This window comes from Anomaloglossus baeobatrachus, chromosome 4, assembly GCF_048569485.1.
Source record: "Anomaloglossus baeobatrachus isolate aAnoBae1 chromosome 4, aAnoBae1.hap1, whole genome shotgun sequence".
In the NCBI taxonomy this organism is placed as follows: Eukaryota; Metazoa; Chordata; class Amphibia; order Anura; family Aromobatidae; genus Anomaloglossus; species Anomaloglossus baeobatrachus.
In genome coordinates this window covers 61,980,992-62,007,208 of record NC_134356.1, presented here as the reverse complement: position 1 = coordinate 62,007,208, position 26,217 = coordinate 61,980,992, and the positions used below count along the sequence as shown (strand labels likewise).

Sequence of the window (26,217 nt, the reverse complement as noted above, 5' to 3'; positions counted from 1 at the left end):
GGAGCACGTTTGGGAGTGCGCAGCATGGGGGATGGAGCACATTTGGGAGTGCGCAGCATGGGGGATGGAGCACATTTGGGAGTGCGCAGCATGGGGGATGGAGCACATTTGGGAGTGCGCAGCATGGGGGATGGAGCACGATGGGGAATGCGCAGCATGGGGGATAAAGCACGATGGGGAGTGCGCAGCATGGGGGATGGAGCACGATGGGGAGTGCGCAGCATGGGGGATGGAGCACGTTTGGGAGTGCGCAGCATGGGGGATGGAGCACGATGGGGAATGCGCAGCATGGGGGATAGAGCACAATAGGGAGTGCGCAGCATGTGGGATGGAGCACGATGGGGGGTGCGCAGCATGTGGGATGGAGCACGATGGGGGGGTGCGCAGCATGGGGGATGGAGCACAATGGGGAGTGCGCAGCATGGGGATGGAGCACGTTTGGGAGTGCGCAGCATGGGGGATGGAGCACGATGGGGAATGCGCAGCATGGGGGATAGAGCACAATAGGGAGTGCGCAGCATGTGGGATGGAGCACGATGGGGGGTGCGCAGCATGGAGGATGGAGCACGATGGGGGGTGCGCAGCATGGGGGATGGAGCACGATGAGGGGTGCGCAGCATGGGGGATGGAGCACGATGGGGGGTGCACACCTCCCCCCAAAACACACATACACAGCGCCACACACGCACTGCACACCACACCACACACAGACTGGGAACCACAAACACCGCCCTACACAGACACCCACACACACAGACAACGCCGCACACACACAACACCCAACACACAAACACCGAGGCACACACAAATATACGCACATACCGTACAACACACACATTGCACAAAACATACCTCCCACCAAAACACACACACACCACACCCACACAAACCGCGAAACACACACACACACACACAACGCTACAGACACACAGCGCTCCACAAACAACGCAACACACACAACGCAACACACAAACAACACCGCTCTCACCCCCCGCCACACCCAGACAACACCCAGAACATGTGCAGCGCCCTACACAAACACTTCGTAAATATACACAACAACATCTATATCTATATATATATATATATCTATATATATATATATCTCTATATATATCTATATATATATATATATATATATATATATATATATATATCTCTATCTCTATGTCTATATATATATATATATATATATATATATATATATATATATAAAACAAAAATCATACATTAACTACACAATACGTAAATTCTAGAATACCCGATGCGTAGAATCGGGCCACCTTCTAGTATATACATATTGGTGGACTTCCTGATTAAGTGGGGAGACACTTTGAAACGCGTAGAATAAAACCACCTTCATTTGATCTTGCCCACCCACGCAAAAAAACCCCCAAAAAACACACTTACCAGACCTCAGACAATTACAGTTTGCAAGTGCCGTTGGTGGATGGGCTCTCACTCAGATCTGCGACCCTGTCAGGTCCCTCACTATTCCAGCTGCAATGCAAACAGGTCAGGTACCAGTATCAATCCATGCGAGCGATACTGCTTCCAGTCACTAAGGGGAGCCAACCGTTGTAGAACACAGGGCAACCTGACAGTGACGCAGATTTATATGTGAGAGCCCATTCACTTACCAGACCCCAAACAAAGTTGGTAAGCGCGATTCTTTTAGGAGGTGTCTGCTTTCTTTTGGGGGTAAACTTAGCAGTACATAGAGAATAATAAATTTAAGCAGGTAATTTAAACCTTTGTAAATCTGGTATATACCCATCACTATAGGACTGGTTCTGCATCACGGGAATAGATCAGATAAGAAAATGGGCATCTGCACCAGTAATAGGAGTAACACAAAATGTTGATGTTCCAGAATGTGATGACTGATTATATTTGAATAAATGTTGAATTTTTTAGTGTTGTTCAAGGGAAAATATAAGACATCCTCTGAAAATAAGCCATAGAGCAACATTTGAAGCAAAAAATAATACGGTCTTATTTTCGGGAAAACATGGTACATATCTATACATACAATGAGTATATATATATCAGAAAACCAGGACCTGTAAGATTAAGAGTAAAGCTTTGATTTTTGACAAGTTATGAAGCAGACTCCTAACCATGAATGGGTTAAATCAAACTCCCTCTTGAAAGAGCCGCGGCTTGCTTGGTTTTAAACATGCAAATGCTCGCAGCTCAACACACAGACCAACTGCACTAATTAGTGAGAAACATGCCTCGAAAGGCCACCAAACCCACAGCGCACCCACAATGGCCAAATTAGTGTCACTCATAAGCAGTAACAAGTCAAATTTATGCGCGAGAGGTTTATATAAAGCCGTAAAAGCCGAGGCTCCGACAGTCGGCATGCTGTTTTCCTTCACATACGCCTCTCCCACAGACCACTTGCTTCAGCTGTGTTGGCTGCCATGGTAACAGAGGTGGCAGGCTGGGGCCTGGTGTAAACACGAAGCCTCACCACGTGACGGCATATGTTGGTGTGATCAGGTTGTTAGACCTTAAAAGGTCTCATAAAAGGCAAAGTCATTTACTAACGCGGCCATTTTCTCCTGACCCCTACTGTAGCAGGAAGCTGTTACATGTATATAACACACACACGCCGCTCACACGTCCTGCTCTGCACATATGTCACCTCATGACACACAACAGCTTCCTTCTACAAGACTAGGCAGGTGACTAACACAAGGATGCCAGGTGCTCCCTCCTGCAAACCTGGGAATAGCACACTTTCCTCGCCTCTATACTGTGCAGCACGAGCAAAAGTGACGCAAATGCTAAAAATATACGAGGATAACATGGAAAAGTGTAAAGCCGGCTTTTTGTGTGTCTGCAGACTTATGACGTACGTGTCGAACATATGTATAAAAATACAGCAGATCACAAAATGAGTGCGCCCCTAAGTGGTCAAATTGTGCCCAAATGTCAATATTTTGTGTGGCCAACATTATTTTCAAGTACTGCCTTACCTCTCTTAGACATGGAGATCACTAGATCTTCACAGGAGCCGCTGGATCCTCTTCCATCCTCCATGGTAAAATCACTGAGCAGGTGGATGTTAGAGAGCTTGCGCTCCTCCACTTCCCATTTGAGGAGGCCTCACAGGTGCCCAATCGGGTTTGGTTCTGGAGACGCTTAGCAGGTCCAGCATCTTTAACCTCAGTTTCTTTAGCAAGGCAGTGGTCTTCTTGGAGATGTGTTTGGGGTTATCATGTTGGTATACTGCCCTGCAGCCCAGTTCCTGTCGGGAGGGGGATCATGCTCTCCTTTAGTATGCCACAATAATGTTGGCATTCATGGGTCCCTCAATGAACTGCATCTCCCCACAGTTGGCAGCACTTATTTAGCCCCAAACCATGACACTCCCACCATCATACTTGACTGTAGGCAGGACACACTTGTCTTTGTATGCCACACCTGCTTAAAACCATCTTAACCAAATAAACCAAATAATTTTATCTTGGTCTCATCAGACCACAGCACATCGTTCCAGTAATCTTGTGCATCATCTTTAGAAAAGGCTTCTCTCTTTGATGACAGCCTTGCAAAGCAGTTTGATGCATTGTGCGGCGTATGGTCTCATCACTGACAGGCTGACCCCCCACCACCTATCACATCTGCAGCAATCCTGGCAGCACTCATATGTCTGTTTTAAAAAGACGACCTCTGGATATCATGCTGAGCACGTGCTCTCAACTTCTTTGGTCGACAATGGTGAGGCCTGATTTGAGTGAAACCGGTCTTGTTAACACTAGAACTACTGAGGTAGTCATTTTGACTACTTCGCACTATGTAGTTCTAGTAGGTGTCACAAGTCCAGTAGTTCTAGTGTTAAACCACTATATGGTCTTGGCCACCGTGCTGCAGCTCAGTTTCAGTGTATTGGCAATCTTCTTATAGCCTCGGCCATCTTTATGTAGAGCAACAATTTTTTTTTTCAGCTCCACAGAGAATTCTTTGCCATGAGGAGCCATATTCACCTTCCAGTGACCAGTATGAGAGAGTGTGTGAGAGATAACACCAAATGTAACACATTTGCCCCCATTCATACCTGAGATCTTCTAACACAAATGCAACACATGACACCAGGGAAAGAAAATGGCTAATTGGGCACAATTTGGGCATTTTCACTTAGGGGTGTACTCACCTTTGTTACCAGCGGTTTAGACATTAATGGCTGTGTGTTGAGTTATTTAGAGGGCACCAAATTTACACTGTTATACAAGCTGTACACTGACTACTGTACATTGTATCAAAGTGTCATATCTTCAGTGTTCTCCAAAGAAAAGATATATTTACAAACATGTGGAGGCATATTCGGTTTTGTGATATACTGTATATATTCAAAATATAAGTAATCTAGATTAACATACTCTCCTCCCCCCTTTTAACGTAGCATTTAATGGTTTATAGACATATTGAAATGTATTGCTCTGTTTGCATGTGTCTCCCATTGATAATGATGGGGAAAAAAATATGTTTTGGGGGATTTATTTTATTTGTACACTGCCCAAAAATGAATTTTGATAAAGCTGAAAAAAATACAGTCATAACGTTTTTTTTTTGGTTTTTAAAACTATCTCTTGCCTATTGTAGTCTATGAATATGCTGCCTTTTACATTTGAATAGTTTCTTGCAATTTAACGGTATATTTCCAGGGAAAAATGTAGAAATGTGAATCTAGCCTAATAAAAATAACATAAAACAAGAAACACAATACTAGGGAAGACCCCCCAAAGACTGGAATACACAAGACATTGCACAATATAACCATATTCCTTATCATCCCTGTAAAGTTCCCTGAATAATACCCATACTAAAACCTATTAGCCATTTTTTATAAACGCTTATGCCCTAAAGGGAATCTATCAGCAGGTTTTTGCTACCTCAACTGAGACAAGCATGATGTAGGCAAAGAGACTCTGAATCCAAAGATGTATCACTTAGATTACTGGGTGCAGCCGTTCTGACACAATCAGAATCTTTAGATTTGGCCATCTAGCAGAGCGGTTTCAGCTTCTACGCCCACATAAGGTTCTCAATAGAGATGGTACATAGACAGTGATGTGTCAATCAGAGGAGGGGGCAAACAGAGGAGGGGGCGTGTCGGACTACCATGTGTGTGAATTTGTAGTCTTGCAATGATATGGGACCTGCTGCTTAAACATAGCAAACAAACAGATTGAACTGCAACAAGACAGACATCACTGAATCCTATGTTTTAACCCTTACAGCATGCGGTCTTCAGCTCACATAGCAAAAACCTGCTGACAGATTCCTTTTACAAGTTTTATAGATGTGAGCTTCATCTCGGCAATTAGCAAGTATGAGGAACAGGGGTTCCCGCAATGTGTCAGCTAATATGGCCGTCATCCAGGAAGGAAAATAATGGAGAAGTAGTCACTTATAGATGTGAATGGAGAGGGCTGCACTGCACACATGATTACTATCCCAATATCCCATCATTCATAGTATAACTAGACGGTGATGGTACCCCTGTTCTCCACACAGGTTGGACTCGCGTCTATCATTTAAGGGACTGTATATTCTGTGGACATGCCATCAATGTCCAAGATGGGAACAGTCCTTTAACGTTTAGTTGTTTTGTACTTTACAGGCACGGGCTATGTTCACCAACAAAAAATAAGGGAATGATGAAAGTGTCAGACTGCTGGGTCAGACTACACAGGGCTTGTTTGTAGTCTGTAACCATGGAGACGTGACTGCACAGCCACTGCAATCACAAAAAAATAGAACAATATTCTTCAAGACTTTGCTAAGTAAGTGAACCCCTGCTTTTGGTTAGAGTATCTCATCACTGGGAGGTTACAACTAAGCTACCCAATATGTCACCACTGATCAAATAATTATTAAAACATTTCATATTGTAAGAGCAATAGCTGTATAGAAGTCAAGGAACATACGGAGGACAGATAAAGACTATGACAAATTGTTGAGAATGAAAAACACTGATCCAATCTGGACGTTACGACTCCATCTTTATAAGATTTGTTTGCTTTTGCTGAAGAATTTCTAATGAAAATGACATTTTCAGGCACCATAAAATGCGTTACATCTTATGAGGCGAAAGCTGCAGTCTGACGCTCCCCAATCCTATTGCCACTTTGCATCCTTATAGCTACATCGATTGAAAAGTAATGAATGTTCACTGCATGCAACATTAGGTGATGGAGCCTGGAAGACGGATAAACCCTGTAATAACAGCCTTCAGAGCTTCATAGCCAAAAGGAGCATGTAAATCAGGACCCAGTTCCCATTATTACCTAATGGTGTTGATGAGGACAATAATTACAATTGTGTTTTTTTCTACTTTATGATGCTTGCAGAGACCATACTATTGCTAAGATATCTGCCATCCTTTGGTACAAAAGACTGGGAGGCACGTAGGTGCCTTGGTGTGCAGGGCAGATTGCTCCTACTTACTCCTAATAGTGAAATGCAGTATTTCTGAGCTTTTCAGATTCATGTATGCCACACTACACAGAAAGTATGGCTAATCTCCATCTATATATATATATATATATATATATATATATATATATATATATATATATATATATATATATATATATATCTATCTATCTATCTATATATATATATACATATACTATATGGGCTGAAGAGTAAATGTTATGTCGATGGGGCTGTGTATAGAGGGGCCAAGAAATGATGGCACTGTATATATAGGGGCTGAGGAGCAATGTGTTGCAGAAGGGTGCTGAGGAGTGATGTGATGGGATTGTATGTAAAAGGAGACTGAGGAGTAAAGCGGGCTTTACACGCTGCAATATCGGTACCGATATCGCTAGTGTGGGTATCCGCCCCCATCTGTTGTGCGACACGGGCAAATCGCTGCTAGTGCCGCACAACATCGCGCGGACCCATCACACTACTTACCTGCCCGGCAACGTCGCTGTGACCGGCGAGCCGCCTCCTTTCTAAGGGGGCGGTCCGTGCGGCGTCACAGCTGCGTCACTGAACCGCCGCCCAATAGAAGCGGAGGGGCGGAGATGAGCAGGACGTAACATCCCGCCCACCTCCTCCCTTCCGCATTGTGGCCGGGAGGCAGGTAAGGAGAGGTTCCTCGTTCCTGCGGTGTCACACGGAGCGATGTGTGCTGCCACAGGAACGAGGAACAACTTCGTTACTGCTGCAGTAACGATATTTGAGAATGGACCCCCATGTCACCGATGAGCGATTTTGCACGTTTTTGCGATGATGCAAAATCGCTCATAGGTGTCACACGCAATGGCATCGCTAATGCGGCCGGATGTGCGTCACCAATTCCGTGACCCCAACGACTTCGCATTAGCGATGTCGCAGCGTGTAAAGCCCCCTTAAATCATAAACTTAAAGATTGTGCACTTGCTCCAGCTAGAGTACTGCATTGTCCATGGCTGGCTGTGACATCAAGTGAGATTGATTACCCATACAGTAGTACTCAGGTTGTTGAATGCCGCTGTCCGCATTTCACTGGTTTGTATATATCTAGTTGTGTGCTTAACTGGTTATGTATTTAATATTACAAAGTGGTGCAGCAGAGTTGATATTATGTGATGCGGATGTATGGCAACTGATTTTAGTGAAATGTATATATTTATACAGCAGAGGTACACTCTGTGGGCTATTACTGTAATCTGAGAGGGAAGGGTGATTAAAATTTTATTCTCAAAAAATTAATTTATCCACTTGTCATGGAATACTGGATACATTTCTGATTGGTGGAGATGTGACCACTGCGAATCCAAGAAATCCCAAAATCCCTGAAGTTGGTTCACTTCAGCCCCATTCTGAATGTAGTGGCCATGAGCATGAGAGGCCTCAGTTTCATTTTATTTTCCATGTGACTGATGGATTTAGCCGATCACTGTACACAGCAGTCTCATACATAATGCAGGGAGCATAGGCCACATGCAACCACCACTGCTCCATGGATAGAGTTTCGGAGCCCTGATCATAGGGTTCTGAAGCTCCATCAACACAGTGATCAGCAAGAAATCCCCTATCCTTAGAAAAGGGAATAATTTAATTTTTTGGGGAATAACCTTATCATCAGACTTGGTCAGCACTTTTGCTTTGCGGTGCTAATGTGCTTGGATCAAATGTTGCCATGGACAATATCTGCATGGCGTTTGTGTGCTCTTCCCGTGTTTGGATGGGTTTCCCTTGGGTTCTCAGATTTCCTTCCGCTTGAAAGTCATACTGATAGGGTATTTAGATTGCCAACATTCATTGACCCAAGTGATGCTCACAATGTCTGTGCAATGCTGCAAATGTGTTGTTCTATAAAAGCCTACATATTAATAAGTAGGGTGCCACCTTCATTGGATGAGGTGAGGAAATGTCACATGTGTTTCTGCTGAGCATGCAGGTGTATTCAAAAAGGAGAGATATATAGGCCACTGACAGGCACCTCTGGTAGGGTCTTATTTCCCTTGAGAACAAATGATCAGGCATTTTAAAATCCAACATGCCCAATCCTACCTTCCTGTGATATCTGAAGAAAAGGGAGAGTCAGCACACCACTCTACACACTAGACTGTTGGCCAAAGGATCTTCCAATGTGAATGGCAAATAATTTCGCTTCCATTGAGGGGCTGAGAAAATTTATTGCATGAAAGGCATTATCCACTACATTAATTAGGTATGTTTTTTATGCGAGTACCCCCATAGACCAATTGTTAAACTATCAGATTCCTGCCACGTATCCCAAAAGGTCTCCTGGCTGGTGGCATTTTGTTGCATCTGAATGGCAGCAGTGGTCAAGTTTCATTCCGAGATGAAAGAGCAAGAACCCAGAATGAGAGGCTAGAAGACAAGCAGGGGTCAAGTATGAAGGAGCAGAAAGGGTTCAGTAGTGGGCAAAAACTTTTTGTAACTTTTCATTGAACGTACATGTCATTTTTGGGTATTTTTATGCAACTAGGCATCAAGGAGATAGCCATAGGGTTAAAATAAAGTCTTCTCCAGTTTCCCGACTGGCACCAAATATACTGTCCATGTAACTATAAATCTGCTAAAAATATAATATAATATAATATATATATACACATATATACACACACACACACACACACAGTACAGACCAAAAGTTTGGACACACCTTCTCGTCTCTAGAACTATTAAGAGGAGACTTTGTGCAGCAGGCCTTCATGATAAAATAGCTGGTAGGAAACCACTGCTAAGGACAGACAACAAGCAGAAGAGATTGTTTAGGCTAAAAAACACAAGGAATGGACATTAGACCAGTGGAAATCTGTGCTTTGGTCTGATGAGTCCAAATTTGAGATCTTTGGATCCAACCACCGTGTCTTTGTAGAAAAGGTGAATGGATGGACTTTACATGGCTGGTTCCCACCGTGAAGCATGGAGGAGGAGGTGTGATGGTGTGGGGGTGCTTTGCTGCTGACACTGTTGGGGATTTATTCAAAATTGAAGGCATACAGAACCAGCATGGCTACCACAGCATCTTGCAGCTGCATGCTATTCCATCTTGTTTGCGTTTAGTTGGACCATCATTTATTTTTCAACAGGACAATGACCCCAAACACACCTCCAGGCTGTGTAAGGGCTATCTGACTAAGAAGGAGAGTGATTGGGTGCTACGCCAGATGACCTGGCCTCCACAGTCACCAGACCTAAACCCAATCGAGATGGTTTTGGGTGAGCTGGACCGGAGAGTGAAGGCAAAAGGGCCAACAAGTGCTAAGCATCTCTGGGAACTCCTTCAAGACTGTTGGAAAACCATTTCCGGTGACTACCTCTTGAAGCTCATCAAGAGAATGCCAAAAGTGTGCAAAGTAGTAATGAAAGCAAAAGGTGGCTACTTTGAAGAACCTAGAATATAAGACATTTTCAGTTGTTTCAGACTTTAATTATTTCATTCCACATGTTTTAATTCATAGTTTTGATGCCTTCAATGTGAATCTACAATTTTTAGTGTATATATATATATATATATATATATATATATTATTTTATTTATTTTTTTTTAAATGCCTGGCAAGAAGTGCTCAGTCCAGCTGAATAATCCTGGGTCTTCTCATTTTGGAGACCAGTGTAGTCAGTAGTGCGGGTAATGATCTGCTCCAACCATTACATCTGCACCTTGGACCAGACTACAGTGCTCCACGGAGGAATTTAAGGTGAATATAGTTGTTTAATTTTTTATAATACAATGATTCAGAAGCAGCCAGAAAATGAATGAGTGACTGATAATCTTATAGATGATGATGTGAGCCACTGCGGTGCACCGCATACCTCCTGTCATTGCACTTTGTCATCTAATTTTAACAAGAAAGTCATTTCATCCTTTTTAGACATTGCTTCTAGTAAATTTCCAGAATTACTTAAATCCTATATAAAGGATTAAATGATTTTGCAATGAAATTCTGCAGGGTGTTAATAAAACCTACTCCGAATAAGGACTCCATAAAACATGCTTAATTTTATTTCACTGCAGTGTTCTCTGAAATGGGCTATAATTAGTCAAATCCTTTAAGCAATGATTATAAACCTCGCTATATTTGTTCCGCGGGTGTTTTTCGCTGTCCCCTGGGAACTGGGATGTGCTATTTCTATCAGTGATATTTTATTTCATAAATGACGTGATCACACAGCAGGCCCATATGTCACCATCCGGAGAGCTGTGAATCCTTCTTGGCAGGAAGGCACTGAGTAATACAATCATGAGGGTTTTTCAGCTGGAAACGGACTACAAATCCCAGTGTGCTTATACATCCTTTGTGGACACAGTGGTTGATAAGATCTGTCACAATGAAAGCACTCGCAACATTTCAGTAAAAATAATCAGATTATTACTATATTTTCTCAAATGCAGCCTTAATGGGGGGACTCCAACACTGCAGATTGTGGCCGATGTAAAGTATCATGTCTCGACAGTAGAGTACTTTTCACGAAGGAAGGCCATACGACTGCTAACGGACTGTGGTAATAGGAGGACCAGAAGATGAACCGCTTCTCCCCCTTCAAGACAAAGTCACTAGATTTTTCTGCAGTTGCCACGAGGTCAACGTTCCTAGCGGAGCAAAAGATCGTCACGGTACATGGAAGATGGAGCTACTTGCCCTACTGCTTAAAAGACCCAAGGCTGCAAGTCACATGAACCTCATACATGTTTGTACAGTGAGGTGAAAAACCTGTACCCGTGGAGAATTTTTAGAGCACGGAGTGGACCAAGATTGAGGAGACTTAATAGCGGTCTCCAAATATCTGAAAGGTTGTCAAAGTGCAGATGGAACTATCCTATTCTCATTAGCACAAGGAAGTACAAGAAGCAATGGGAGGAAACTAAAAAGGAAGGAGATTCAGATTAGACATCAGGAAAAACTTTCTGACAGTGAGGGCAGTCAAAGAGTGGAACAGGCGACCATGGAAGGTATAAACACAAAAAAAGGAGTATTTGCGTGCAATTAAATGATGGTTTTAATATAAATTACATTTAAAGGACATTAAGAAGCGTAGATCAGGGAAAAATACATAACGTCCCGTAAATCACCCTGACTGTTGGTATAAAAATTATCATCAGGATAGAGTATCAGTATACAACAAAAGGATAGCGAATTGCTGCAGCTATATAAAGTGCGGTGCAGTAAAGGATAGAAAAAAGGGGCTATATCAAAAAGGGATCATAAATAAATGTATTATATTATAATAGCCACCTTTCCTTAAAGACTATCAAAACCGCCAGAGGAAGGCACTATACAAATACAGAGCCACATTAAGGACAAAGTGTAAGGAAGGTGGAAAAATTGCCCCATTCAAATAGACCAAGGTGGAGAAAGCCAGCAGGATTTGCTTACCAACAGGTAGGTGGTTCAGGGGTACCAGCCAGAGGGGACCTCGACGGCCGTTTCGCGGTACAGGACCGCTTTTTCCGTGAGGAAAGAGGAGGCGCTGGTACTGGAGAATGGAAACACCCATATGACCCAACTCCACTGCACCGACCATTTAGGTAAGTATTATAAAGTGATTTTTACGTTCTACACAGAGCGGCCTGAGCGCTTATATACAGCATGTTAGAATGCTGTATATAAAAGAGCCCATTGGTGATGGACGCAGCTTATAGGCCCCAAATCTGCTGACAGGTTCCCTTTAAAGAAAACTGGGCGCAGAAAGAAACAAATCTGAATTATTCTACAATGGTGCAACGCAGTACAAAATGGGAAAAATGAGAAAAAGTGGCAGAATCAAAGAAGCACAGGGAGCTTTACAACATATTTAACTCCATATTGTGGTTTTTTATTGAGTGACAGGTCCTCTTTTAAAGAAAAGTATGTTGCAAAATCACTAAGTTTTCATAAACATAATTTTATAAAGTGTAAATGTGACGCCCTGGCCTATCAGGTCTTCACAGGGTATTGTGCAATCTGCCCTTCTGTGCAATATCCGCCTCCTCCTTGGTTACGGGTCCCTAACCAAATGGTGTTGCCAAAGACCAGCTAATCAAAATCCTAAGAACACTCTGCACCACATCCACCAGACACACCAGTGGACGGCCTGAGTGGAATAGGGTCGCCCACTTGGGGGGTTGGTTAAGGGGAGGTCAGGAGTGTCAGGAGTCAGTTTGAGAAAGGGAGTGTGTAGTGTTTAAAGTGAAAGTGAGAGGTCAGGAGCTGGGCTCCGTGAAGTACTAGGTAGCAGACGTTGGTCTGGGCCTGGTAGGAGCTGGACCCCCGGTCGCAGGAGATCGTGACAAGGGGCATGGCATTGTCGTGGAGGACAGCCGGTGGCCTTGTACCATCTGGGACCAGGGCAAGACGGGGTACGTGAACCCTAGGTCAGGGAGTAGCTTCAGGCAACCTGACAATTTACCCGATGAGAACGGAGCCTTCAAGATCCGCTCTCAACCCGCTCCAAAATGGGGGTACTAGCGCAACTAGAGGTTGAGGACTTTCCACAAATACGGTCCAAGAAATCCCAAGCGTGAACCCTGAGAGGAAGCTTCCCCAGTTAGCCATACTGGGGAGCGGGACCCGACTAGTTTCAGGCTGCAAGGACCAACCAGAGAGAAACAAGGTGCCAAGAGAAATGGCACAGATCAACAGGCAACCCAACGGCAACGGGACCCAGGCGTGCTCCACCTCAGCGGCAGCGGTGTCCAGAACTTTGGTTTACTACAGTTGTCGGTGTCAGCGTTATTGGACTGAGAGTACGCAAGTGACCCTTACCTCCCCAATGGCATCTCCCTGTCATCATCACCGAGCCCCGGGGCATTCCCTTACCCGTGGAGGGGTTAAACACCTGGCTGCCCACTCCATCGCCCCCGGGTACTCCCAGCCGCAGCGGTGGTACTCCACTTTACCACACACCACGTGTGGCGTCACAAACTATTCCATACAATACCCCATGTTCTATTTGAGTGGCCGCGAGACCCCCAGGTCCGGACACCCCTCGAGCCACCACGGATCCGAATCCGAGCAGCCACGGCTGCTGGCAAGGGGGCGGTACATATACTGAAGAGTTCCATGCAATGAAGCACTGGCCGATGATGCCTACTGCCACTCCATTAATTCTAATGTGAGTGCTGACAGCCAGTCGAGCACTGTACTCGATTATCTCCAAGGGGCCCATAAGAAATGACTGGAATTGATTTATACCGATCCAGTCACACTGGAGAGCCCTGGTCCTTGTCATCAGTTGGGGTCCCAGTTTTCAAATCCCCAGGGATGGGGACATTCTCTCCTATCCTACGCATAAGGGAGAAATTCCAAACTTAAGAAATACCCCTTAAAGTTTAGTAAATGAAAATTTGTGGTCAATAGGAAAAAAGTAAAATAGATGCACACTGTCTATTCACACAGTACACCTTATGTGATAACAGAATAACGGAAAATGGAAATATCCACTTACAAGCTCATTTAGAAAGTTACATAGGATTAAAAGTAAAGTACATACAAGAGTGTCCGACTACTAATACTGCAAGTGCTATTATACTATATATTGACACTTTACAATGCTCTGATTTGTGCCCGATATCAAAAATGTCACCTCAAATTCCAGATGTTCTGAATAAGGCCTCCTGGACATGGTAGCACACAATTCTGTAATATGGACCTACTGCCACTGTGTGTACCATCATTACGCGCCTGTGTGTGACGCCACACCACATTGTCTCCTAGAAGACTTCACTCTACATTTCATCAATAGAGCATGATGCTTTGTATCCATAGTTGTGATCATTTGTAGGATACGTTCTCCTGCTTTTTAAGATCTTCTAAGCCTTTATCACATTTTACCAATATAGTAAAAGTAAAATAGACAGATAATGGTGCTGACAGCAAACTAAACCTGTTATACTGCCGTACGAACCCGTGGGCCTGAAATCCTGAACTTTTTATGTGCAAGGCCAAGTAGTGGGAAATTCCTGCCAAAAATGGTCAACAATTGCCCAACCAAGTCCGTCAACCTTTCTTAAGCCATTAACTTTTGAAGGAACGGATCACAGGTTTCTTCTTGTGCCTTTGACAAATAATGGAGCTTATTTACTGCTGCCACCTTTCTAAAATGTACTGATTTTCCCAGAGCAGACAGTAACTGAAGTCCTGTCCCCGGAGGTGAAGGGAACATTTCAAAAAGAATTATCTTAGAAATTCGGAGCTACTGAACCTTATGTAAGAGTCATTCTTCTTAATCCCAAACTGGAAAATGGGCCTTGTGCAGAAACGCTGTTCTCTAGGTGTCGCCTACTACATTATGGTCTGCTCTGGGGAAACACTACCAAGTAGTTGTCATTTTTAGACATTTTTGGATCCATCATTGTAAAATTAATTAATGAAAATATTTTTGGCTAAGCATTATTTTTTAGAAGTCACACCATGAAGTTACCATTACTAGACAATCTAAGCTGTGTATACATGATATGAAGCATTTTCATTTCTGAAGGCATTTTATTGTATAGCACTCATCTATAAATCACCAATTTCACATTTCCATCTTTTAAGATCTGAGTACACCATATTTGAAGCTCGTCAAGTTCTAGAAGACCTGTAGCCGATCCGTCCTCGGACCATGAATGTCGGAAATGTGAAAGCGGCCTTATTTACACGTCGGCATTTCCAGGGGATTGAAATTGAGGTCAACACTTGCACCTTCTGTCATGGATGTGTAGCTTGGGTGTGCAGCAGATCCACATGAGAACTAATCCAACCGTGATTTAATGGACCTAATCCTTTGGCATTTCTGACTGAAATCCACAGATTTTGTACAAAAATAAAAAAAAAAGCTGTGGATTAGCCCCTTTAAATGACACTGGGGCTAATCCTTATGCGGATCCGTGCGAGGCTAAATTGTACATTCATGGCAAAAATTTGAGTGCTGGCCACAGATTTCTGACAACAGATTGTATCGTAAAATATTCAATTCATTACATGAGAACATTCAGCCCAAACCGCTTCTCAACCCATAGACACAGAGGGTTAAAAATATTCATTCAACAAGTCACCAATAAGGTGCTACTGACATGAACTTATCACCAGATGTCGGTAACAACCCATCCAATCCCCACAGGCAAAGAAATATCAAACCATAAATGTCCATAAATTATGTGTAATAATGGGAAATAACATAAGGAAAGTATTGAACCCGCTTACTGAAATGTATTTAATACTTCATACAAAAGCCTTTGTTGGTGATAAAGATACATCCTATGTGGAGAAACTAATTGCCTGCATTGCTCAGGTGGGATTTTAGCCCATTCTTCCACACAAACACTCTTCAAATCCTGATGTTAACCTTCGTAAGACAAAGGTTCTGTATATACTAATCCTTAATTTGTAATTCCCATATTCATAAGTTCGTATTATTAGATAGTTCTTGTAAATGCAAGCAATTTTGTAATTTACTACTTATTAAAAATTTCAGCTGTCCTTGACACTTTTTTTTTTTTAATATACATGGAAACTAACCACTGCTGCTAGACAGCAGAACATGTGCAGTGCTTACAAACTCTTCTCTACGGAGCTTGTAAGCAGTGAGCAGTGTTGTGAAGCTCGACAGGATTGCTAGAGCATGTCTTTACCTCCGAACTGAACCAGTGTCTGCGCTGTGCTTACAAGCTGAGCAGCAGCAGTGGTCAGTCTCCTAAGTGACTAGCTGTAAACAAAAGACAAGTGTTGACTCAAGAACGGCTGTGAATGTTAATAAGCAGTAAATTGCTAATGTGCTCGTTTTTTCATAATCACTATCTGACATTAGTAGTCTATGAAAATGGGTATTGTTGGATAGTGACAGCCAATGAGGGTGCAGAAGTCAGGGTAGGGGCAAATTACTGCCAGCCAATGAGTGTGCAGAGGGTAGTGCTGGGGCAGATTACTGACAGCCAATGACTGTGCAGAGAGTAGGGCTGGGGCAGATTACTGACAGCCAATGAGTGTGCAGACTACATGGTTGGATTATTGACAGCCAATGGGTGTGCAAAGGGCAGGGCTAGGACAGAATACTGACAGCCAATGATGAGTTTGCAAAGGGCAAGACTGGGGCAGATTATCGACAGCCAATGAGTGTGCAAATGGCAAGGCTGGGGCAGATTACTGACAGCCAATGAGTGTTCAGAGGGCAGAATTGGTGCAGATTATTGACAGCCAATGAGTGTGCAAAGGGCAAAGCTGGGGCAGATTATCGACAGTCAATGAGTGTGCAAAAGTCAGGAGTGGAACAGAATACTGACAGCCAATGAGTTTGCAGAGGGCGGTGCTGGGGAAAATTACTCAGTGCCAATGAATGTGCAGTGGAGGGGGCTAGACACTGAGGCTGGGTGGGTTCAGCCCTGGCTGTGAGGTTAGACAAAAAAGCCCAGGGAGCTGTCAAGTTTGGTAGAGCTGCAGGTAAAGACAATGACAGCAGGGAATGTAAAGAAAATCAGGAGGAATGAAAGGAAGAAACAAAAAAACTAATTTGATTGGGGTGTTGTATATTACAAAATAGCACAGATTAGCGTAAAAAAAAGTTCTGTATTTCGGGTTCGGGGAACCCCTTTAAGCCATCACAGAGAAGGCTGACAGTCACTTGCTCACTCTCAGGAAACACAAGGCGGCTAAACTGTGTATGGGGCAGTTGGGAGACATTGCTGTTGGCCGACAGCTATCTAATATGAACGGGGTGGGGGTCTTTACCGAATCTTATTTCTTTTCTACATAAGCCCCATTTCCTACACCTACTCTAGCTCTTTTTGACCTTATCCTGTAAAGTACTTTTCCCTTTATACCTAAAAACTATGGCTTTGTGGGAACTGGTGATTTAAAGGTTCCAAAACTTTCTTGAAATCCACCAAGCAAGATGTCAAACTTTTCTTTTTTTTTTTTTTACTTTAATATTTTATACAGTATTTTATTTCCTACTTTCCTAAAGATGTTACAGATTGTACAAATGCCTGCAGAAAGCACTCCACCTGCTCAATGCAAGGGAAGCATCAGATGTACCAATTTGCATTTATATCTAGTTTTATCCAGTAATGTGATTGAGTTGTTCAGCTCCGAGGGCTGATTGTTATTTTCCACAACAATGGGATATTGCTGCATTCCTAAGTTACACGAAGGAGGGGCGGAAATGCTCAACAAGAATAAGACCCACAGAAAAATCACAAAGATTTACATTTTCACACTGTAAGGCTCTTAAATCCTTCCTGAAGATTAGCCGAGTCCATTATGGTGATGTGTAAAGTTATATTAACTGGTAATACATTGCTGAGCAGAGCCATGGGTTTGGGCTTTTTTTTCTTCACACAGCTAAAAGTGACATCAGTCTCTGGTTTTTACAAACTATAATAATATATGTGATGGCCAAATAACTTTTCAAGAGCCTATTGGGGACAGAAGGCAAAGTTAAGATTTTGGGAAAGTTATTTAATGAGGACCTTCCACCAATGTTCGCATCATAAACGGGAGACATTATGGAATAATGCTACAGAGATGAATAAAAAAGTTTTCATTTTTCATATCCATTGCCAAGATGTTAATAAGTGTAGGTAATTAATGATAACACTAAGCGGGGTATTAAGCAGAGATTTTTCACTGGGGGCGTGTTCTTCTTCCCCTGCATGATGCTGACCAATTGGGGGCGTGTTCTTTTTCCCCTGCATGATGCTGGCCAATCGGAGGTGGTCAGAACAGGTTTTCTCCTGTTAGACCTGTAATGACACACAAACCTTCTCTCAGTCCTGCTCCTAGACCTGCTCACAGCCATGATCTCACTATCATCATCTACTATGTAGAGAATAGCAGAGCAGCATCATTACAAAAACTACTTGGTACTTTCATCTCAGTGTATTGGAGCAGAGCTGACCGTTCCCTTTGATGAAAGTTGTCAGGGGTGTTTGCAATTACACACAGCTCTGCTCTACTCCCCGCCCACCACATTGTAAACAGGGAGAAAAGCCTGTTCTGACTGTCTCTGGAAGCATTTTTTTTTATCCCCTGTATGATGCTGCCTGCTAATGATTTGCCAACATTATGCAGGGGAAAAAGTTCTACCCAGAGAAAAGACTTTCTGCTCAAGCCCCCTTGATAACAGCATAAATTCAATTAGAATATAAACTTTGCTTAATATCACAACAGAGTTGAGAAATTAAAAATAAAACTATTTTATTTAGCTCTATTCCATATTGTGGGCAGTTTAACATACTAAAACTGGTGAAAGGTCTTGTAAGGCCTGAGTCACACTTGCGTGTGCCTCGCATGTAAGTCGCGCAAGTCTCTCATTGAATCACCCGACACTGCTGCACACTCTCCGGACAGGAGCATCTCAGCTGCATAGAGATACATACAACAGACCCGCTCTTGTCAGGAGAGTGTACGGCTGTGCTGGGTGATTCAGTGAGAGACTCGCGCGGGTTCCACGCGAGGCACTCGCAAGTGTGACTCCAGCCTCAGGGGGTACTTTACACACTACGACATCGCAAGCCGATGCTGCGATGCCGAGCGCGATAGTCCCCGCCTTCGTCGCAGCTGCGATATCATTGTGTTAGCTGCCGTAGCGAATATTATCGCTACGGCAGCTTCACATGCACTCACCTGCCGTGCGACGTCGCTGTGGCCGGCGAACCGCCTCCTTATTAAGGGGGCGGGTCATGCGGCGTCACTGCGACGTCACACGGCTGGCGGCCAATAGAAGCGGAGGAGCGGAGATGAGCGCGATGTAAACATCCCGCCCATCTCCTTCCGTCCGCATAGCCGGTGGAGGCAGGTAAGGAGATGTTCCTCGCTCCTGTGACTTCACACACAGCGATGTGTGCTGCCGCAGGAGCGAAAAACAACATCGGACCGTCGCGTCAGCGCAATTATGGAATTCGCCGACGCTACACCGATGATACGATTACGATGCTTTTGCGCTAGTAAATCGTATCATCTAGGATTTACACACTACGATGTCGAGAGCGACGCAGGAAGTGCGTCAGTTTCAACATGACCCCACCGACATCGCACCTGCGATGTCGTAGTGTGCAAAGTACCCCTAAGTCTAATATCCAGTGCAGGAACACATGGACATCTGTGACTGCCAGAATACAGCCCTGTGAACTTCCTCCTATCCACCATATAGGGTTAATCTGCAAATTAATAGCATTTGTGACCTGCCCGTTGCATGAAGGAAATTAAATGTATTGCTCCCGCCACTGTTCAGGTTCCAATCTGAAACTGGAGCAGCACTGGCAGGTGATCTGTCACTGCTCTGTGCATCAAAAGCGGGGCTGACAGCTGGCACTTTCCATACACCGAACAGTAACTGGACCCGTGCCATTGCCAACCTTGCGACTGCAACCAGAATGTTGCCAGAAAAAATACAGTATATCACAAAAGTGAGTATAGCCCTCACATTTTTGTACATATTTTATATCTTTTTATGGGACATCATTGAAGATCTGACACTTTGACAACCTGTAAAGTAGTCAGTGTACAGCTTGTATAACAGTGTAAAATTGGTGGGCCCTTTAAATAACGCAACACGCAGCCATTAATGTCAATACCACCGGCAACAAAAGTGCATACATCAATGTGAACATCGCCAAATTGTGCCCAAAGTTTCAGTATTTTGTGTGGCCACCATTATTTTGAAGCACTGCCATAACAGTCTTGGGCATGGAATTCACTAGAGGATTCATAGGAGCCACTGGATCATCTTCCATCCTCCATGACGAGATCCCAGAGCTGGTGGATCTTCCACTCCTCCACCTTCTATTTCAGGATACCCCACAGACGCGCGTTGGGGTTTAGATCTGGAGACGCTTGGCCAGTCCAGCACACATAGGCCTAAGCCACACGGCGAGAATATCGGTGCGAGTGGAGTGCGATAAAATATCGTATTCCACTCAGACCAATTCTAGCCTGTGTGTCAGCACACATGAGCGGTTATTTTCTCAGCCCTAATCGGAATGAGAAAACAATCGCAGCATGGTGCGATTGTAATGCGAGGCTCTCTCTCGCACCCATTCAAGTGAATGGGGCGAGAGAAAAATCGCACTGCACTCGCGCGTGCAGAGCGAGAATCAGAATAGCCGGCTACAGAGGAGAGAGGGAGAGAAATCCCTCCTTTCCTCTCCTCCGTGCCGGCCTGCCCCCCCTCAGCACCGGGCCGCCCCCCGCAGCTGAGGTTCGCTCGCACAGTCGGACCGCAGTCGCAGGGATACTAGCATGACACTTGGCTCCTGCTGTACGGCCAGCGCGAGCCGAGTGTCATGCGAGCATTGCAGTAGTGCCCCGTGTGGCCCCAGCCTTACCCTCAGTTTCTTTAGCAAGGCAGTGGTCGTCTTCGGGGTGTGTTTGGGGTAGTTATGTTGGAATACTGCCCTGCGGCCCTATTATCAAGGGAGGGGATCATGGTCTGCTTCAATATGTCACAGTAGTGTTAGCATTCGTGGTTCCCTCAATGATCTCTTGCTGCCGAATGCTGGCAGAACTTATGGAGCCCCAAACCATGAAACTCCCACCACCATGCCTGACTGTAGGCAAGACACACTTGTCTTTTTCCTCATCACCTGGTTGAAGTCACACACGCTTGACACGATCTGAACAAAATACATTGATTTTGGTCTCATCAGACCACAGGGCATGGTTCCAGTAATACATGTCCTTAGTCTGCTTGCCTTCAGCAAACTGTTTGCAGGCTTTCTTGTGCTTCTTCTTTAGAAGAGGTGTGCTTCTGTGACAACAACCATGCACACCAAGTTGTTGTAGTGTGTGGGGTATGGTCTGACAAGCTGACCCACACCCTTGTAACCTCTGCAGCAATGCTGGCAGCACTTGCAAGTCTATTTTGATAAGACAACCTCTGGATATGATGCTGAGCACATGCATTCATTTTCTGTGGTCGACCATGGTGTGGCCTACTCTTAATGGATCTTGTCTTGTTAAACCGCTGTGTGATCTTGGCCACCATGCTGCAGCTCAGGTTCAGGGTGTTGGCAATCTTCTTATATCTTAGGCCAGCTTTATGTAGAGCAACAATTCTTTCTCAGATTATCAGAGAATTCTTTGCCATGAGGTGCCATGTTCACCTTCCAGTGACCAGTATGGGAGAGTGTGTGAGGGAGAACACCAAACGTAACACAAATTCTCCAAAATTTACACCTGAGACCTTGTTGTCACACTAATGAGTCACATGACACTGGGGAAGGAAAATAGCTTATTGGACATAATTTCCCCCTTTTCACTTTAGGGGTGTACTCACTTTTGTTGCCAACAGTTTAGACATTAATAGCTGTGAGTTATTTAGATGGCACCAAATTCACACTGTTATACAAGCTGTACACTGAGTACTTTATACTGTATCATTCAGTGTTATCTTATGATGATATAATAAAATGTTTACAAAAACGTGATAGACGTATGCACTTTTGTGATATATTGTAAAGTTCAGTTCCTCCTGGCAGCGGGGTCCGATGTGCAGGCGTTGGGCAGGTTCCAAACACTATTAACCTGCACAGTAACCCCATGTCTGTAGGTTAATAGTGTTTTTTCAAGTGGCAGGTTCCTTTTAGATCTACAGAGAATTCATGCATAATTATTTTTTTAAATATGCTTTCATACCATAGAATTATCAAGTATTATCCTCAATTGTGAACGAAGGTTTTCTGATGTTTCTTGTTAATTGTTTTTAAATGATATTGTTTTAATGATATCAGGAGGTGAATAATAATATGAATTAATGGCTATCGGGTACCACGTATTTACCGTCACTTTCTGTGTTACGTTGCGTGCTATATGTATGAGCGTGGATATTTCTCAAAACGTGAGCAGATTTTCAGCTGTCATTTATGATGCACTGCCGATCCCTTTTAAAGGGAATGTGTTACAGTTTTTGCTAGAGAGAGACCCCAATTCCAGCGATGTGTCATTTACTAGTCTGCCTGTGCTAAAAGGAATCTGTCACCAGGTTTTTGCCACCTAATCTGAGAGCAGCATAACGTAGGGGAGAGATCCTGATTCCAGCGATGTGTCACTTACTGAGGTGCTTTGATAAAATCACTGTTTAATCAACAGTAGATTATCATTAAAGGACTACTTGGCGTGCTGCAGGTAGTCCAGTATATTCGTGAGCTCTGTATAACTGCTAAATCTGCAGATGAGAAAACATTGATTTTATCAAAATGACAGCAAATAGCCCAGTAAGTGACACATCACTGGAATCCGGGTCTCTGGCTCTATATTATGCTGCTCTCAGACAGGGGAGCAAAAACCTGGTGACAGATTTCCTTTAATTTTGGTAAAAATTACTGTTTTATCAGCAATAGATCACTACACGACTAGTAAACCTGCTGCCCTGTAGGCCTCCATATTCCACAGCTCTGTAATAACCCACCCTCAAAACGGATTGTCAGCTTTCTGCCTATGCATAGTGTACACAGAAAGGTGTCAATCAGTGGTGTGGGCGGGGTTATACACAGCTGAGCATTCAGAGAGCTGGTAGATCTGCAGCAGAAAACCCCCCAAAAAACAGTGATTTTACAAAATTACAGCAACCAAAGAAAGTGATACTACATCACTCGAAATAGGGTCTCTGCCTCCACATCATGCTGGTTTTAGGTGGGTGGCAAAAATATTGTGCTAGATTCCCTTTAAAAAAAGCATTGATGAAACAGATGTTTTAGTTTCCCAGTGATGGACACTGGAATATTTTGCAATTATGACTATCCACCTACGCTGAAAGGCGTCGTTCAAGCAAGAAATTCAACTTTTGTCATTGACCGGTATGTCATTCTCAGGATTGTGTCACAGGTGACAGACAGTCATGTGGTTTCTGGCCATATAAGGTCACAGCATCTGACTACACAGAATACTCCCTGACTTTCTATTGTTCCTGCGGTCAGTATTCATTGGTATAGGTAGTTTTCCTGCTGGATTCATCTCTTTCTTTTGGACCCAGCAGGAGCTCGACTTCCACCCAGCTGTTGATTATCGGTATTCCCTTGGCGTTTAAATACCCTTTTGAACTGGTGCTGGTGATATTTTCCATTCCTTCAAGCTGAGGTTGCAAGCAGGTGGCTTGCATTACTCTAAGGTAATGTGACTGAAAGCTCTGCTGAACTTCTACCTTAGTCATTTAATGATAAGTAGTTCATGCATTTTCCTCCTGTGTGTCCTCCTTGTGTCTTCTATAGTTTAGTGGGATTGACGAAAAGCTCAACCCATCTGTTCCCTGTTTAGGGCCCAGCACTAGGGATACCTAGGATCAGGTTATCTGGCTCGGCGCATAGGTGCGGAATCTATCTAGGGTGGCAAGGGACCCCAGGGACTAGCAGTAGGTTTGGCCAGGAGTCACCATCTCCCCCCTCCCTAGAAACAGGATTTCCTTTCCCTTTAGCCGTGCGCTTGGTTCTTCCCCGTACCTAGTGTGACAGTCCTCTATTCAGAAGGAAGAAGAGACCGGTGGGGAACCAGGCAGTGTCATCAGAATGGGAGTGGTAAGAGATCTAGAAGGTACTGTAAGTATATACACACACACACAGCACTGTATCTATCTATCATATATATATATATATATATATATCTATATATATATATATATATATATATATATATATCTATATATATATATATATATATATATATATATATATATCTATATATATATATATATATATATATATATATATATATATATATATATATATATATATATATCTATATCTATATATATATATATATATATATATATATCTATATCTATATATATATATATATATATATATATATATATATATATATATATATATATATTTACTTTTTTTTTTAATTTTTAACCCATTTTAGACCTTTTGTAAAAATAAAAAAAAAAATTACCTACCAGGCAACCCCTTTAAAGAAAAAAGTGAAATTAATATAATGGCTTAAAAAAAATGTACCAGACTACTATCTAGAACAGAATCAGGTCTGATTTCATGGCCATTTGCTTCATTAATCTACAATATCTTGGCTTATTTGATGTTCAAGACTTGATAAGACATTGTGAATGCAGCTGATGCTATGGGATAGATTTTCGTGTATGAATTAATTTCTCATTTTTTGTCCCAGCATTAGCCGTGTCACTTAGCAGCTGGCTCTGCATAGTGTGGAGCTAAATACTGAGGCCCGTGATGTGGAATACTTTAGGCTGCTATGGCTTCCCATCTCAAAACCTAACCATGGCGCCTGCCAAAATATTGGAAAATGCAAATAATGTACGAAGTCGTCCAAACTTTTTATCATTCGTATCAAAATGAAAGGATCCAACAAAGCTAAAATGGAAAAATATAACTGCGGGAGGTTTACCGATGAAGCCAAGTTGGGAAAATTCAAGAATCATCCACTCCTCGGAGGGCTGCTGAAGGGCAAAGTTCTTCATTGTGCTGAGATAGTTGGGTTTGGCCACAATATCATCCTCCAGCTGCCAGGACGAAAAAAAAGAAAGGGCATTGATCAGCAATAAAAATCATACTCCGTACATACTCCGCAAGTCACTATATACCAGCGGAAACACTTATTACAGCAACTTATGGAAGATTTGACCCATACGGGGCAGGTTAAAAGCTCCGTACATGATCAGTGGGGAGAAAAGTAGACTGCAACAAGGGTCTTCCAAGTAAAGAGCCACCTACCGGAAACACTCAATACTTGACTAATGAAGAACCTTGGACTAGGGATCTCGACCGGATCAATGACACCTTAGTTATGTTTCAAGAATATATAATGTTCTTCTAGAACTCCATTCTTCCCCCTGTGTTCTCTATTGCCAGAGTAATAAGATGTGTACACATACCTGCACATAGTAAGTGCCCTTTGACTGAGCATACATCATTAAGAAACAATAATCCAAATTTTGTTTCGTCCTCCACCTGCAAAACAAACAATGATTTACATTAATGTTCATGTGGGAAGTTGGGTAGGATGAACTGTGTAAGGCAATTACTTTGATGGATATTTCCGCGCTGCTGACTATTACAGCTTCTATATTTAGTGTCTGGAACGAGCCGCTAACGATTATGTTATTTACTTCTAATTAATCAGAGTGCATCGCAGGTTGGGCAGGACTCTCGCGGCGCTGGCGGGACCCAAAAAAGTCTGCAGCTTGTAAGCAATAAAGCGAACATCAGAAAAAGACAGGAGAAATGACTGAGGCTGTGCAGAAGCAATGCCAAGTGGGGAAAAACACGCATCCTATTATAGTCGCTGCAAGGAGAGTTGCCAAATACTTAATTAAAAGTAGAGGGCAATAAAAAACACAAGGTTAGAAAAAAAATAATTATATTACCATATATATATGGACACACATATATACACACACACACCGTGTGTGTGTGTGTGTGTGTGTGTGTGTGTGTGTGTGTGTGTGTGTGTGTGTGTGTGTGTATATATAGATATATATATAGATAGAGATATGTAAATATCTATCTATATATATTTATGTATGTATATATGTGTGTGTGTGTGTGTATAGATAGATAGATAATCTATCTATATATATGGGATAGTGACTGTCTTTGTCTCTCTCCCAGTCTCTGTCTGTCCGTCTCCACCTCTGTCTCCGTCTCTTTCCTTGTCTGTCTGTCTCCGTCTCTTTCCTTGTCTGTCTGTCTCCGTCTCTTTCCTTGTCTGTCTGTCTCCACCTCTGTGTCCGTCTCTTTCCTTGTCTGTCTGTCTCCGTCTCTTTCCTTGTCTGTCTGTCTCCACCTCTGTGTCTGTCTCTTTCCTT

The 26,217-nt window shown here is 43.2% G+C and overlaps 1 protein-coding gene across 1 annotated transcript in view; it reads right to left on the bottom strand.

The window, feature by feature from the left end:
• The window catches only part of MGAT4B (alpha-1,3-mannosyl-glycoprotein 4-beta-N-acetylglucosaminyltransferase B), a 511,447-nt gene that overhangs the window by 120,641 nt on the left and 364,589 nt on the right, over positions 1 to 26,217 (bottom strand). Inside the window, exons 7-8 of the mRNA XM_075344381.1 lie at positions 25,285 to 25,360; positions 24,798 to 24,912 (exon numbers count right to left, since the gene is read on the bottom strand). Of these exons, the coding sequence (XP_075200496.1) occupies positions 24,798 to 24,912; positions 25,285 to 25,360 (191 nt within the window). The remainder of the gene's footprint in view (positions 1 to 24,797; positions 24,913 to 25,284; positions 25,361 to 26,217) is intronic.